Source organism: Geotrypetes seraphini, chromosome 8 (assembly GCF_902459505.1).
Source record: "Geotrypetes seraphini chromosome 8, aGeoSer1.1, whole genome shotgun sequence".
Taxonomy (NCBI): domain Eukaryota; kingdom Metazoa; phylum Chordata; class Amphibia; order Gymnophiona; family Dermophiidae; genus Geotrypetes; species Geotrypetes seraphini.
Window position 1 is genome coordinate 75731478 of NC_047091.1, and position 17724 is coordinate 75749201.

The 17724-nt window shown below is 41.9% G+C and overlaps 1 protein-coding gene across 1 annotated transcript in view; it reads right to left on the reverse strand.

Annotated features, from left to right (window-relative positions):
- The window catches only part of PACS1 (phosphofurin acidic cluster sorting protein 1), a 202230-nt gene extending 186749 nt beyond the window's left edge, over nt 1–15481 (reverse strand). Inside the window, exon 1 of the mRNA XM_033955834.1 lies at nt 14924–15481. Coding sequence (XP_033811725.1) covers nt 14924–15201 — 278 coding nt within the window. The 5' untranslated portion in view covers nt 15202–15481. The remainder of the gene's footprint in view (nt 1–14923) is intronic.
- Nucleotides 15482–17724: the final 2243 nt, after the last annotated feature.

Consider the following 17724-nt stretch of genomic DNA (forward strand, 5'->3'; position numbering starts at 1 on the left):
CCCAGATGCTAAGGAAGAGCAAATAACAGAGCTGAGAAGAAAGCAAATTAGTATGGTGCTTTAAGAATGCAAAGATCTGTGTGGATCTAGTATTATACCATCAACAAAAATCCTTATTTCCATAATAGTAGAGGATACTGTTTTGTATATAAACACTGATGAGAAGGTGTGATCTCAAAAGATGGCTGCAATTTTCTGCCCCGCATTGCAGGATGTCTTCCCACCATCAGGCACACTGTGACAAACAGCTTCTGTCTGGTTACAAGTCTCATTACGGAAAGAAATGTATGAAGCTTAATGAGATCTGAGCCATGAGTGCTTAAAGAGACTTAAGATATGACAGCTGGAAAAAGGTCACCTATCAATCAGCTTGCTTTATATTATTCCAATCACAGAAAGCCAGAGACCATGAGATGGCATCTTGCTCCAATAAACTGACCCTGCAGAGAGACAGTAAAACAGATGTCAGTGTGTTCAGAAGCTTTTTGTTAACTCCACTGCCATGTATTTTTTAATGTCTTTTTTATATCACAGACTGCTGCAGTGTTTAAACTGGGCATTATCATTCCTTAGGCATGGACTGAGAAGTATCTCAGTTCAAAACTGCAAATTGCAAGGATAAAATTTTGCTTACACATTTATTTGGATAATTTTTGCTACATCTTCTTTTTAAAAAAAAAAAAAAAAGCAAAAGAATAAAATAAATGAGGAAAAAAGGCTGCCTAGTTATTCTAGTCCACAGTATAATAATAATAATAACAGCTTATATACCGCAATACCGTGAAGTTCTAGTATCAAATAAAAATCCCAGCTGTCAGTTAAAAAAATCCCGATTACTGTGTGGTATAGTCTGTTATTCAAATCGGTTTTTGTCATTTTCTTCCTTAACTCACTGTTCCAGGTAGTTTAATATATGAGTTTTCATACCTAATTCAACCCCTATTAGGTCCTTCAGCCACCCCACCCCCAATATCTCATAGCCAAGTTCTACAACAATCCAAGCATCCACCAAAACCACCGAGGCCACTGCTCAAACATATACAGTAGTCAACCAGGTCCCTGCAGCATTTACAGACAAATCCTGGCTACCATGAATCAGTCAGTACCTACCCAGGTGGTACGAGAAGCCTGATGGTGCAAAACCCAGTTAATGCTCAAGGCTGTTGTTACCACAGCCTTTCGTGACTCACTCAAAGCATGTCCAGATTTCATTACAATTGTTGATCTCCCCCAGTTTTGCTCGATAGGCTACTTCAAGCTTTACCATCTTCCTCTCTATTACACCGTTACTTCAAACATTTATGCCCATTCATTTACTTTATTTTTACCACCAATGCAGCAGTGTCCAAGCCTATCCAGTCTCCCCCTACCCACTGACGTTTGAGTTTTAACTATTACCTCTCCTTCATCAAATCACTATATTGGTGGACAACTTCCCCCAATCCCATGTACAATTCTGGTACATTGCCAGACAAAGTAGCCTTACAGTGCTATCACAAAATATTCAGCGATACTGATGTGCTGTTTCCCAACCTTTCACTGAATACACACCTATCCAATTAGGTTTCTGGACTTCAACAATAAATATCCTTGAGATATATAAAAATCAATACAGTGATGTCAACCAAGAGAAGGACAGAGGTGCCTCAAGTGTTCCAAAAGGGATGGCTTAATTTATAAATGACAATTTGACATGGCCACGTTACGGCTGAAAAGCACAGCACAATATACACAATAAATATTTCACTGAAGATTCAAATAAGTCTCAGATATCCCTCTAGAAGACACTGAAAAATGAATCAATTAGACAGCCTATATACACTGTGCCAGCAAAAGTACATGCCATTTCTGCTTAATTGATTTGTCTTTTTGGAGTCTTACAGAAAAACACAGTAACATAGTAAGTAAATGATGGCAGATAAAGACCTGAATGGTCCATCCAGTCTGCTTTGTAATCACAATTTCATGATTAAATTGTCTTTTTTTCTTTGTTATTTCTGGGGTAGGGGTAGGCACCAGGGGTAGGCAACGATGGCTGGAATCCAGTCGAATTTTTAAGATTTCCCCAATGAATATGCATGAGATCCATTTGCATACAATGGGAGGCAGTGCATGTAAATAGATCTCATGAATATTCATTGGGGGAAATCCTGAAAACCCGACTGGATTCTGGCCCTCGTTGCCCATCCCTGCCATAGACCTTAGAAGTCTACCCAGTACTGACCTTAGTTTCCAACTACTGGAGTTGCTATTGAAGCTCACTCCAGTCTCTATGCAAACCATCTCATCTGTGGGATTCAGACCGTGAACTAGCCCATTCATATTCTAATTAGCAAACTTCTGTGTCCATCCCATGCTTTTTTGAATTCAACCACAGTTTTCCTCTCCACCACCTCCCTTGGGAGGGCATTCCAGGCATCCAGGCTTTATTGAGTCCTCCATAAAGCTTTCATTGTGGATATTTCTCACTGTACACAATCAGTTTTCACTCCTAAGGTAGGCTTTTCAGCTGAAGTATGACAATGTCAGGTCATCATCATATACACAAAAAAGCCATCACTACTGGAACACCTGTGGCGTCTGTGTCCTCTTCCTGGTTGTCACCATTTGTTTCATTTTTATTACCGGTGGTGACATTTTCTCGTCTTTTGTACATATAAGATATGCAAAGGCCCAGTGCATGCACATCTCTCAAAGCATTTTTATTCTGGATATCTTGAAACCAGACAGATTAGAAAGCACTGCCCTAAATATATAAAAAATATCACCAAAAAAATATATATTAACTGGGAAAACAGAGCATAAGGAAAAAGTTGTGAAAATTAGGCATCTTAGAATTTAGTTTAACCTCACTGGCTATAACCTCTAACATCCATTCTCTCAACCAAACTTACTAGCACAATACAAACATACTAAACGTCTGTTCTGGCTGAGAGTTTTCAGCAGAATATATTGGCTTTTCAGTGTTCATGATGGCACTAGCATTTTTGCAGGGTTTTGAAGTACATTCTCCCCTTGAATCAAGACGTGACTGTCTCATCCTTACCTCCCATGCAAGCTAATAGAGGATGCTGCTTCCCTTCAGATGTACTGCAGGGACAGGAGTCTTAGTGCAGTAGAAGGATATAAAGGGACACCATTTTACAGAGTGGGTTAACACAAGATTTATAAACAAATGTGTTCGATATCGCTAAGCCAAAGCAAACGGTCCTTTCTAAACAGTTAAAATCAAGCACTTTGAAGATAAAAGTAGAAAGCTTTTGATAAACTACTGTATCAACAGTCTATTACTGGTACTAACTGGATAGGACCCTTTACTTTTTGGTACTCCAAGGAGAAAAAAACACAAAAATACACACTCAATAACAAGAGGTAAATTTAAAAGGATGATTGTAGAAAAACATCACTCCATCAGCTCATTCCTTAAAATCTGGAGCCCTGTCCAATCTCTCTCTCTATCTATTTGTTGGGTATTATTAAGAAGGGTATTACGACCAGAACGAAAGAAGTCATCCTGCCGTTGTATCGGGCAATGGTGCGCCCGCACCTGGAGTACTGTGTTCAGTATTGGTCACCGTACCTTAAGAAGGATATGGCAATACTTGAGAGGGTCCAGAGAAGAGCGACACGAATGATTAAGGGCATGGAAAACCTTTCATATACTGAAAGATTGGAGAGGCTGGGGCTCTTCTCCCTGGAAAAGCGGAGACTCAGAGGAGACATGATAGAGACCTACAAGATCATGAAGGGCATAGAGAAAGTAGAGAGGAATAGATTCTTCAAACTTTCAAAACATATAAGAACAAGAGGGCATTCGGAAAAATTGGAAGGGGATAGATTCAAAACAAATGCTAGGAAGTTTTTCTTTACCCAGCGTGTGATGGACACCTGGAATGCACTTCCAGAGGACGTAATAGGACAGAGTACGGTACTGGAGTTCAAGAAAGGATTGGACAATTTCCTGCTGAAGAAAGGGATAGAGGGGTATAGATAGGGGGCTACTGTGCAGGTCCTGGACCTGTTGGGCCGCCACGTGAGCGGACTGCTGGGCACGATGGACCTCGGGTCTGACCCAGTGGAGGCATTGCTTATGCTTATGTTCTAATATATATGTAATGTAATATATGTACATTTATTTATTTATTTATTTTGATTTAACACTTTTATTATGGACAAAGTTCACAACAGATCACGCTCAGGCAGTCTTGGTAGCCCTGGTTCGCTTTACTTATATTTTTATTTATTTATTTATAATGCACTTATAGGCTTCTTTTCTTTGTTTTGTTTTGTATATATCAACTATGATTTGTACAGTTGGATTGTTTTGCTTTTGTTTTATTCTGGATAATAAATGAATATCTTGTTAATTATCATACAAAATCAATAAAAATATTTGAACTCTAAAAAAAAAGCAAGAGGTAAGAAAGCAAATAGCAAAAGGAAAAAAAAAACATAAAAAACTTCTGAAACTAATGTTTGAATGATTATTCAATCATTAGGGGGTTAACTGTTTAGGAACTAGGACACTATGGCCCTTATTTTAGAAGATCTCTTCATGTTTTGAATGGCAGAAACCTAGCATTTCATAATCCATACTGCATGGGCATCCAACTATTAATTTTATAAAGCCAGCATATGGTCGTCTGAAACCTCACTATGACCTTAAGGCCAGTGGTCTCAAACACGCGGCCCGGGGGCCACATGCGGCCCGCCAGGTACTATTTTGAGGCCCTTGGTATGCTTATCATAATCACAAAAGTAAAATAAAACAGTTTCTTGATCATATGTCTCTTTAGCTATAAATTACAGTATTATTATTAAGACTTAGCCAAAAGGAAAGATTTATAAACTTTAAAGAGTTGCCGGACTTGATGGACCTAAGGTCTGATTCGGTGAAGGCATTTCTTATGTTCTTATGGAAAATTGTTATTTCTTTAATAAGACATTAACTATTTTTTTCTGAGGCCCTCCCAAGTACCTACAAATCCAAAATGAGGCCCTGCAAAGGGTTTGAGTTTGAGACCACATGCATCATCAGTCCTGCCACTGCAACAACCCTCAATCTTTTAAAGAATCAAAAATGTTATGCTATAAAAAGAGAAGTTAAAAAAAATAAAAAAAACAAACAAACATTGTGGGTCTAGGTTACAAAATTACACCTTCACCTTTTAGGAAAAATAACTGAGATGACTCAAAAAATATATCATGAAGCACTTGTTTCCCTTGACCAGTGGCAGACTTACTTGGGATCAAATTCATGGTCTGTTAGGGGTAGGAGGAAATGCACTAGAAAACTTGTGAAAAAAAAACCCCCCACTTACTGAAGTCACTAAATGAACCACAAATACTGTAATAACCTGTAGAACACCAGCAATTATTGGTAGGCAAAATCACTATGCATGCAAATGTCTGCAACTACAATTTTTCATACCCACCCTTTCACCTCCTATAATACAGTCAGTGTACACCAGAGGTGTCAAAGTCCCTCCTCGAGGGCCGCAATCCAGTCGGGTTTTCAGGATTTCCCCAATGAATATGCATGAGATCTATTTGCATGCACTGCTTTCAATTTATGCTAATAGATCTCATGCATATTCATTGGGGAAATTCTGAAAACCTGACAGGATTGCGGCCCCCAAGGAGGGAGTTTGACACCCCTGGTGTACACAATGAAAGACTAACCATCATTCAGTACATAACAGGGGTCTCAAAGTCCCTCCTTGAGGGCCGCAATCCAGTCGGGTTTTCAGGATTTCCCCAATGAATACGCATTGAAAGCAGTGCATGCACATAGATCTCATGCATATTCATTGGCGAAATCCTGAAAACCCGACTGGATTGCGGCCCTCAAGGAGGGACTTTAAGACCCCTGGTCCACAACATCCGTTTATACAGCTTTCAATAAAAGTACACGACACTGCTCAAGGATCAAATTATACAATATGACAACCAGTGCTCATGCTGATTCTAGGCCTGCTCTGACAATGCACAAAATCACCACAGCATGCCTCTCAACTCTATCTAAACAGAAGAAACATTTAGGAGAGACCTCCAAAACAGACTGGCTATCTTTAAACTTTGGGCTTTCCTGTTGATGCTGCCGCCGATTCCATATGCTGATCCAAAGTGAGGTCTTGAGCATCTGTGCATACTAAAGGTCTACTAGCTCCTGTCCCCTCTGAGATTATCAGAGAAGGCGGGAGCTGGCAGCCCTTGAGCAAGAGCAAATGCCCAAAGCCCTGCATTGGATCAGCATATTGATTCGGTGCACCACCAACTGGTAAGCACAATGTCATGTGTGTAGGGGGGGGAGGAGGTTAGGAAGGAATGAGCTCCCCAATCAGTGAACAGCTTTCCAGCTTCCCAGGTGAGGCTGTGAGGTTTACCTGGGAGGCAGGATAGCGGCGCCAGTGTGGGGGATGCATGCAGTATAGCATCGCCGGTATTCAGCGGTGAGCAGGAAGACAAGATAGTAGTGCAGGTGTTCGGCGTGAAACAGGAGGAGAACAGCCGTCAGGTGGTGGCTCAAATATAAACCGAGATCCCCATTTTGGGCTATTTCTTTGGCCCAAAAATCTTGGTTTATATTCGAGTACATACAATATTTCAAAACACACACAAATATGACAAAAATAGGACAGAACTGAAGAAAAAAAACCAACCAGGGATCAAGGAGTTGTCAGAGGAAGGTAGGCAGTTTTTTGATGCTCTCTGGAGCACCTGACAGTAAAACGTTGCAGATTCAACCAGATATAGATAAGTACCTCATTTATTCAAAACATAAGTAAACGAGCTATGAATAACATTGGAGACTCTACAGTTACTGACATGGAAATACACATTTAGCATTAAGGATCATATCCATCCTCTTCCACTAACATAGTACATAATATTTGTCTTCCTGGGCATCTTGACTAGATTAATAACCCTGAAAAGGAAAAAGTTGTACTGTACTGCAACATTTTAAAATTAAACAAACTGGAATACAAAGAACACTTGAACAGTCAAGGGGAAAAAGAACAACCAAAATGTGATTTCTCAAGTCAACAGATAAGCAGAAAGAACTGATCTTTTATGTATAAACTAAACCTGTGCATTGAACAATAGGATGCCCAAATCATATGTCACACTCATGCTAGACTCGATGATTATTGGTCAACATTATGTGGTCAGACTTTATCATGTATCCTCTTCTTATTCACTTTACCTGTTCCGCTCACTTGATTCTAAAGTGACCCTATCCAAAATTCCTCAAAACTATACAATGTCTAGAGCGGGGTGTCTCAAACTTTCTCGAGCCGGGGCACGCTAAAGGTAGTGGCCACGACTCGAGGAATCCAGAAGTGCGCGGACGCCGCCGTGATGACATCACGCACATGCGTGACATCATCACATTGACGTCCGCACATGTGCAGAGGCACTCCAGATGGGCCCTGAGGCGCCAGTAGGGGATGCCAGCAGGGAAGAGGGCCGGAGAGAAGGAGAGGCACTGGCGCCAGCTGGTTGTCTACAGCAGTGTTTCTCAACTACTTCAAGTTTTTTTATTTTTGATATACCGTTTATCATACAAGTATCTAAACGGTTAACAATAAAACAGAATATAAAAATTTAAAAACATAAAATAAAAAATGGCTAAGCTAAAAGGAGGGACGCACTTATTTGACGTACATGATACGAAAGGGAAACAATGGGAAGAGGAGAGTTATTAAATACATCGAAATGGAAAATAAGTATCTCCTAAGTCTAACATATATCAACCGAGTACCCCACCCACAGACCTCCCTAGGCCCACCCAAGCTCTGCCCCAGATCCCATCCCCTTTACTAATTGTAATGCAATTTTTTTCATTCATTTTTCATATACACACAATATACACAGCAGATATAAATTCTCAAAACTGGCACATTTCAATCACTATATTGAAAATAAAATCATTTTACCTACCGGTGATCCTCTGCAGGCTGCACTAATTAGCTTTAAAGGTGAGACCGGGAGGCCAGGGGGGAAGCCGGAGGACGCTAGAGAGAAGGGGGAAACATGCAGGCCTTCGGCAAATCGGGCAGCGCTGGCGCTGTACCGCGTAGGGAAGTTAGCTGGCAGGCGCTTCTCTTCCTCCTCAGTGTGCCGCGACACACTTGGAATCTCAGGAGGCACACAGTTTGAGATACACTGGTCTAGAGAATAACCTTGTTTAATAATATATTATAACACTATGAATTTAAACTGTAACCTGTTCTGATCTCTTTGGGGAGGACGGGATATAAAACCAAATAAGTAAATAAACTGTTTCAGAAAACAGAACCAGAATTTAAAGAACTTGGGACTACAAATTAGCAAATGACACGGAGACAAAGTTGTCCCTGCAGGAACTCAATTTCCCTGTCTCGTCCCTGCAAGTTCTGGCATTGTCACTGTCCCATTCCTGTAAGCTCTGCCTTAACCGCACAAGGCTCGAACACTTCTGATTTTAAAGTGTTTGAGGCTTGTGCAGATGAGGACAGGGCTTAGGCATTGGTGGAATGAGGCATTATGACATCACAATCTGAGCTTTAGAATGTTGCTGCTTCTGATTTTAAAGCGTTTGAGGTTTGTGCAGATGAGGACAGGGCTTAGGCATTGGTGGAATGAGGCATTATGACATCATAATCTGAGCTCTAGAATGTTGCTACTTATGATTTTAAAGCGTTTGAGGCTTGTGCAGATGAGGAAGGAGCTTGCAGGAATGGGGCAGGGATAGGTTCCCGAGGGGACTGGAAAAATTTGTCCCCGTGTCATTCGCTATTACAAATGCTGGCTCTACCTCATGCCCTCTGGTGGACCTACTCTTCACAGAAAGCTAAATTTTTTTTTGCTGCTGTTAGCTGTGCTGACTTAGAAGAGTTAAAAGTGACATTTCATGACATTTGGCTAGGTAAGTTGCACAGCTTCATTTTATCCAGGTATTTTGCAAATGCCAGAAGCTATGATCAAATGAAATATGAAAATGCAAAACACGAGTATATTTCTACTAGATGGAGAAAGGACCAGCCATCTCCAGTTCTTATAAAGAAAACAGACCAATGCAAAATTAACTGCATAACCTAATGTGCGCATTGCACTAGGTCAGCGTTAGGCAATTCTGGTCCTCACCGGAGCCAGGTCAGGTTTTCAGGATATCCACAATAAATATGCATGAGATAGATTTGCATCTCAAGGAGGCACTGCCTCCTTGAGATGCAAATCCATCTCATACATATTCATTGTGGATATCCTGAAAACCTGACCTGGCTCCGGCTCTCGAGGACCGGAATTGCCTAACCCTGCATTAGGTGAAAAATTACAAGCAGAAGCATGATCTTGAAACTTGGCCTTGAAGTTGTTAGTCTCATTCCTATTGCCACTGAAATTTAGGATTTCATGCACCATCCTGGCTCTGGGTTTCTGGCCCAGAAATATCTAAGAAAAAGGACTATTTAAATTAAATTAATTTATGGAGCATGTATGGTTGGGCAGACTGGATGGACTGTTTAGCTCTTTATCTGCCGTCATTTACTATGTTACTATCCTAAAAAAGCAGACTACCTGAAAGTTTGCTAATACAGTCTGAAGAAATGGTTTTCTAATACAGAATTTACATTAAACAAAAACTGAGAATGTCCACTAGTCAGGAGAATATGTGGTGAAGCCTTTAAAAAACCAGCTGCATGTGAAGAATAGGAGAATGTGTTGTGGTGGGCTGTTAGGAAAAGAATAGGACAGAACTGAAGAGAAAAAAACAGGGAGCAAGAAAGAGTTAGTGCTTAAAAAGGATGGAGAAACAAGAGTTGTCAGAAGAAGAAAGGCAGTTTTTTGATGCTCTCTGGAGCACCTGAAAGTAAAACGTTGCAGATTCAACCAGATATAGATAAGTACCTCATTTATTCAAAACATAAGTAAACGAGCTATGAGTAACATTGGAGACTCTACAGTTACTGACATGGAATACACATTTAGCATTAAGGATCATATCCATGCTCTTCCACTAACATAGTACATAATATTTGTCTTACTGGACGTCTTGACTAGATTAATCACTCAAAACCCAGAGATTCTCACCTACAGTATGTGTATCTGTAGAACATGGTATACCTCTAGGAGTTCTATAAAAATAATCAGTGATGATGACTCAAATGCCACTTTGTTTTATGAAAAAGGAAAAAAAGAATTCAGGGCTCAAAGCATCTTAAAACTGCTCCTAGCAATAGGGGTTGAAGTGTGCCGAGTAACATGGTCCCTTTTCTTACTAGTTTTCAAAATTAAACTACCCCGTATACAGTATACTTGATTATAAGTCGATCCTAATATACGTCGAGACCCCCATTTTCTGCCCCAAAAGGAGGAAAAATGGTTGACTCAAATATAAGTCGGGCAACTTAATATTTAAGTGCTCTGCCTGGATCTGCAACCAGCGCCCCCTCCCTCCCTGCCAGGCACTGCACCCAGCTCCCTTCCCTCCATCCCCTGTCAGGGTCAGTACCCAGCCTCCTCCTTGCCAGGCACTGCACCTAGCTCCCTTCCCTCCATCCCCTGTCAGGCACTGCACCCAGCCCCCTTCCTCCCTCCCAGGCTCTGCACCCGCCCCCCTCCCTACCCTGTCTGTTGAATCTGCTCTGCCAATCCCTGGTGGCCCACAGGTGCAGTGGGCAGGAACGAGCTTTCCACACTCCTGCCCCGCTACTAGCCCGGTTGGTCGCTGCCATGGCTGCCGCAAGTTCTGGTTTCTTCGGCTGCTGTACGCCACAAGCACGCTTTGGCACTGCTGCTCGGTGCTGAGTGGCTTCCTGACTCATAAGAATTTGTGGGAGCCAGTCAGGAAGCCACTCTGCGCTGAGCAGCAGCGCCAAAATGTGGCGGCCTGCAATAAGTTTGGGAGGGGGTTGCCGGCCCGAATATAAGCCGGGACCCCCATTTTTGGGCCAAGCCCAAAAATCCCGGTTTATATTTGAGTATATACAGTACCTGTCAAACTCCCCTTTTCTGACAGCATCTATTCACCAAAAAAAGGAACTTCTAGTGTGTAAATCTAATCACAGGCAATTGATCTGGCCTATTTGCTCTTTATCTGTCATCAGGACTAACATTTGTTCTCAGACGCCTAAAAATGGGTGTCCTGTATACTGTGAGATAAGCAGCACAGGGAAGACCACAACAGCACCCAATAGCTACCAAGTTCCAGCTACTATTATTTACTGGCATTCTTATTTATTCCACAGGCATCTCACCAAGAGAGTAAATTAAGCACACTACCATATCAAGAACTGAGATTTCATGATAATTGCAGAAGACTTTTCAAAATATACAACTTCTCTGCTCTAAGGCTTATATTAAAAGTAAAATCAAACTAATTAGAAAAGTAAATCAAATTTACAAGATTAGTACTCTGCCTTCCAAGAAAAATAATAGTGTAAATATATTACATCTATTTATATTATGCAACAGTTCTCAGTTTAGCAGTGTTAAATATATGGAAAACTTACCAGTGAAATTACAGCAAGATTAAGAGAGGCACAATGGTGCTTATTGTGTGTGTGGGGGGGAGGGGGTTAACCAGGTTTAATACTGAGAATTCAACATGTGCTTCCACGATATACTTGCCATTAAATACAAAGCAATGTCAAACAGGTTATTATCATTGAATACTTGACCTCAATTCTATCTGAGAGTCAAAATAATTTCCTAGTCTTGCCAGCTAACAACTATTAACCAATTGACAGGGAAGAGAAAAAGGCTGCAAGTTAGCCTGTTATCATTAAAAAGGTATATAGCAGTATATCAAGGTTCAATAAATGATAAACAAGGTGAGAAAAGAATGTGCTTGCCTACAAAAAACAAAAGTTAAAAAAAAACTAAAGTGGTTGATTATTACTGATAGTCAATACTAAACATTTAAAGTTCCACTTGTTATTCTTTAAGGATCTGTTATGAAGTGGCAACAGGCCAGCAGGGAAATATATCATGCTGCACTTAGGAAAGGGATAAGTCCTTTACAAAAGTATTAGCAGCATTTCTAGAGGATGCTAGAACCTGCCTACTGAGGACATACTACTTTCTAGCATCCACAGCTCACCTCAAGACTACAATCTGCACATTAATTTATCAGGTCTATTAACTCCATTCACCACACTTTTCAGCCTGAGTTGAAAGTAGCATGATTCCAAGAAAGAGTGAAAGGTCCTACAACCACAAGACCACAGCTATGTTAGAAACAAATAAAATTTAATAGCAACTAATCTGAGCAGAGAAAAAGTATATATGCCCGAGTCTTAAAATATTGTCAATAACAAGCAGGGTTTTTTTTATCATGCCTGCTCGCACCTGAGAACAGGAGTTGAAAAAAATGGAATTAAAGGAATATGCACACTGCATGGCAGGGAGGGAAAAATCCTAGAAGCAAAGTCACTTAGGGTTCCTTTTACAAAGCTGTGGTAGCAATTCCCACATGGCAAATGCAAAAAAGCCCATTCGATTCCTATGCGCTTTGCCATATTTGCCTCACTGGGAATCTCTACTGCGGCTTTGTAAAAGGAGCCCTTAAAAAGCAAATCTTTATTCTTGAATAAAAAGTAAAGAACAGGTAATTAAAAAATATATATCTAAATCACAAACCCAAAAAAGGTCAAAGAAGCAAAACAGAGGAAAAAAAGTTATTAATATCAATAGTCAGATACACAGAGCTATTGATATACACACATACTATACACACATTCAAATGAGGGGTTTATTTATTAGACAAATTTAACCCTGGAAATCTAGTCAAGAAATGTATTAAGATTTCAATTCTCATGTCCCTAACTCCTAAAAATTTTTTGACTTGTACCTAAGTTTTCTAGATATACCAATAATTCCATTCCTGAAGTATGGAATGTAAATACTGTAGTTCTCTTAGTCTCTCAGGCAGCTAGTAAACCAACTACAAATGTTTAATTTACAAAGTATCCTGCATTTTGTAGGATGACAAGTCTGCAGGATACACCAATCTTTCTTTCATATTACTTTGAAAAGGCAACAGCCCTCTTAAACAAGGCAAGTGAAGATGCATCCAAGGGCCTCAGTACTTTATTTTTAATCCCCTGTACTATCATAAAGAAAAGTAACAGAACTGCAGCATACTAAGGCACTCCTAATAAAAAGACCAGGCACTACTAACATAGTATAACACAGACCACATTTTTGTTTCATCTGGTTTCACTTGGGAAAACAAACTAAAGAAACCACCAGAAAGCCACAAAAACCACCAGAATGCCACAAACAAAACTGTAAATACAACCTGCTTTTGTTTTGGGTTTTGTTTTTGCTAAGTGAAGATTAATGATGAGAAAAACAATAGTCAAATTCATAATACCAGCACCAGATGTGTAGAGATGACATTATGACTTTATAGGAGTAGGGTTTATGGGAATATTATGATTGCTATCAGAAACTGTGAGAATGAAAACAGATTTTTTTTAGCAGGGGTAGGGGAAGGGGGTTCCACAAGGGGAAACTGTGACAATACCAAAAAACAGAGAAATACAATGACAGTTCTGAAAATGGTACGATACGAAAGGGGGGGGGGAGGGGTATTACAATCTGATTATAGTAAGACAGGGACACTTGGGAACAAGAAGTGCTTACATTACAGCAGTACTAAAAATGGTCTGATTACACCAATAGGAAAACAGTGTGACATTAATAAAATGAAGTCAGTAGGTGAGGGGATGCAATGAAAATATGACCAGAGGGATGAGGTGACTAATGAACACTGACACACTCAGAAGGTGATCATACCAGTAAATAGCAGCAAAGGGAAGTAGTGACAGTAATCAGTGGGGTGGGAGCTAGGGGGGAACTAAGGGTGAAGAATCAATGACAGCAATAGGGGAGAGCAACCCCTTTAAAGGTGCATCCAGCTTCAAACGGAATGCAATACAGACCAGAGAGAAATTCTGTTTTCGCTGTCATAGGGTAATTAATCCGTGATAATCTATACGAGGGAGAGCAACAAAAAAAAATGACACATATCTGGAGTGCTAAGAAGAAAAGGAGAAGCAGTGACAGCCACCAGAGAAGAACCTGCTGTGCAGAAATTGTCTATTGCCAATGTCCACAGCTTTCAGTGAATTTCTTCCTAAAGGCAGTAAATAAATCCAAATAAAATATACATACCCATATGGGCAGGAGGTGGCGTGGCCTACTGGTTACAGCAAATTGGCTGAGGTCCAGGGGAAACCAGGCTCAGATCCCACTTCACATATTGACACACCTTGGGAACTTCAAAGCAAGAAGCCGGTAAGAGTATCAGCTGGATCACTTAGGGCAATACACAAAGCCATGCGGTTTTACACGACATGCTATAGTTTCATCTCCAGCTGCCACGGGTTCCCATCTATACTGTAAGCTCTTCAGGACAGGGGTCTTCTTAAAAATTAGCACTAACTTATTTGGAAAACAGGCTGAAAATCCGAACTATTAGAACCATCGTTATTGTCATTAAAAAGTCAGTCACCTGTTACAATCCTGAAAGAATAGAAATAAGGGGATTCAGCTCCCAACAGCTAGTCAAAATTATGTACAAGACCTTATGAAGGAAGGGAGATGCGACAATCCTTGGGAGTAGGGGTGGGAGTCTTGGAGGAAGGAATGAAAAATAATATACAACAGTTGGGGGCGGAGGGCTAATGGTCTCTGAACAACGAAGGAAATAGAAGACGTGACAACCCGGGAGGGGATGAATATGTAAGAATGCTTGGGGTGGGGGGAGGAAGAGGAAGTGCTGGTAGTTCCCAGTTAGTGAAGAAAAGCAGGGGATGAGACAATACCTTTCAGTGAAGAACCTGAAAGCCCTTGGAGGCCAGACCCCAGAGTGGCTGAAAGAAGCAGTGACACTATCCCCATAGGACAGGAAGAGCACGAGATGCTTACTTACCTGGGCACGCAGCTGGGCGAGCTCCGATCCACCTCCCAGGTCGCGTACAGGTTCATGTGCACGGGCCGGGCGCCAGAGCTGATGCTGACGGGCTTGGTGGGCTGCGGGTAGGGGGAGGGAGTGGCGGCGGTGGTGGTCGTGGTTGCAGCTACAGCGGTGACTGCGGCGGTGGAGCCCGGCACGGTGGAAGCGGCAGCGCTCACCCTCGGTCCGCCGATTGCGCCGCTTCCACCTCCCCCGACCCCTGCTCCCCCGCCGCTTCGTTCCCGCTCCGCCATGGCGGCAGCGGTGCCCCGTCCGCTCTCCCACCCTGATCACAGACTCGGGCGCCAGTCGTTAGCCGCCGCTCGATGCGCGCAGCGAAGGCACGTCCGAGGTTGCCTGCCTTCCCGCCCCCTTCCTAAGGCGCTCTAGCTCACGCGTGCGCACTCGCTCCGCTCTCCGTCTACCACGCTCTACAGGCTCCGCCTCACGCTCGCGCTCACGCGCACGCTCACCCCTCCCGGCTAGGAATGTGCGTTCCCGTGGCTGGGGAGTGCTCTGATAAGGTGGGTGGAGAAAAGAGATGGTAAACAGCCCGGAAACGGAACTGGCCCTCGTATGGGAATGCCTGCTCATCTGCCGCTTCTTGTTTGTTTTATTTGTAAACTTTCAATTAAAAAAAAATAAAGGTATAACCATTTAACAAGATTTATCTGTTAGAACAGTAACCTAAAATTACAAAATATAGAAAGGACTGATGAGACTGGCTCAAGGGATAGTGGCGCCTTGAGCCAAACTTTGCTCTCCCCGCCCCGGTATAGATGTTAGGATGGGGATTATTTTTGTGAGGGGGTGATGACGCTAATCCCAATGCATCTTGAGATGCCACTGAAGCAGGCACATGCAATATGTAATCTGGTTTACAGGAGGGCAGAGACAGTACCCACCCTATGTCCGAGGAAGGAACCTAAATGTACTATAGACTGCTGATGCTCATCTGTATACTGTTCAATAAAATCCCTCTTGCCATATAAAGTCAAGTTTGCAAGCCAATAGTTAAGAAGATTTTAACAATGGGGAGTCTTAGAACGCTACCCTGGTTCGTAAATCTCAGCGTAGCAGCACTCCTCACCAGTCTCACCCTGTGTATTTCTTAACTGCTGCAAATAATTGTTTTTATATTAAATAGTTAGAACATAAGAATTGCCATCTCCAGATCAGACCCTGGGTCCATCAAGTCCGGTGATCCGCACACGCGGAGGCCCCGCCAGGTGTACCCTGGCATAGTTTTAGTCCCCATATCACTGTATGCTTCTCAAGGGAGATGTGCATATAAATAATATAAATACTTTAAATATTAGAACATAAGAACATAAGCAATGCCTCTCCTGGGGTCCTGAGGTCCATCATGCCCAGAAGTCCGCTCACGCGGCGGCCCAACAGGTCCAGGACCTGTGCAGTAATCCTCTATTTATACCCTTCTATCCCCTTTTCCAGCAGGAAATTGTCCAATCCTTTCTTAAACCCCAGTACTGTACTCTGCCCTATTACGCCCTCTGGAAGCGCATTCCAGTTGTCCACCACTCGTTGGGTAAAGAAGAACTTCCTAGCATTCGTTTTGAATCTGTCCCCTTTCAACTTTTCCGAGTGCCCTCTTGTTCTTTTATTTTTAGAAAGTTTAAGAATCTGTCCCTCTCTACTCTCTCTATGCCCTTCATGATCTTATAAGTCTCTATCATATCCCCTCTAAGTCTCCTCTTCTCCAGGGAAAAGAGACCCAGTTTCTCCAATCTCTCAGCGTATGAAAGGTTTTCCATCCCTTTTATCAGACGTGTCGCTCTCCTCTGAACCCTCTCGAGTAACGCCATATCCTTCTTAAGGTACGGCGACCAATACTGGACGCAGTATTCCAGATGCGGGCGCACCATCGCCCGATACAATGGCAGGATAACTTCTTTTCTTAACTATTGGCTTGCAAACTTGACTTTATATGGCAAGAGGGTTTTTATTGAACAGTATTGGATCACTTGCTATATAGCCTTTTGCTTAATTGAATAAGGCTCATCTGTATAAGCATGACTTGTCTCTGTTCTGGCCAAAAGGCTTTGACCTGCCTTGTGTCAAGAGCACAGATTATACTGGCATAAACTTGGCCTTCTCTGTTGATTAAGAATCCCAGGATCTGGAGACCGTGGACAGTTTCTTGTGTACACTATTAGTCTGCATAGTCTAGTTCTGATTCTCTGAATATAAGCTCTGAAATGAGAGAGAATAGGATGAAGGTGAAAAGGATAGACTAAGGAGTAATTAAGAAAATACTTCTTTATGGAAATGGGTGGTGGATGCATAAAATGGTCTCTAGTGGAGATGAAGACTATCTGAATTCAAGAAATCATGGGGCAAGCATGTAGGATCTCTAAGTTAGAAGAAGGGGATGTAGTAGACAGTATGTACAGGCAGGATGAGCTAGATTGTACAAGTGATGCCAATATCATCAGCTGCCTAAAAAACAGCAGCTGATTGCATGTCAATCATGAAATGATATTGTTTATAGAATCATGGCTACCTCAAACATTGGTGCCAGAAATGTAGGCCAGGATTTTAAAGGAGTACATTTCCAGCGCCTATGTTTGACGTGAATTGCATCTGTGGAGGTATCTAAGAATGCCTAAGGTCATTTCTTGCATTAACCACATCTTCTTCAAGCTTAGGCATTCTAAAGTGCCACTATGAGGGGTGGTAGACTCAAGAGCAATGTAAGGAAATTCTTCTTTACGGAGCGGGTGGTGGATGCCTGGAATGCGCTCCCGAGAGAGGTG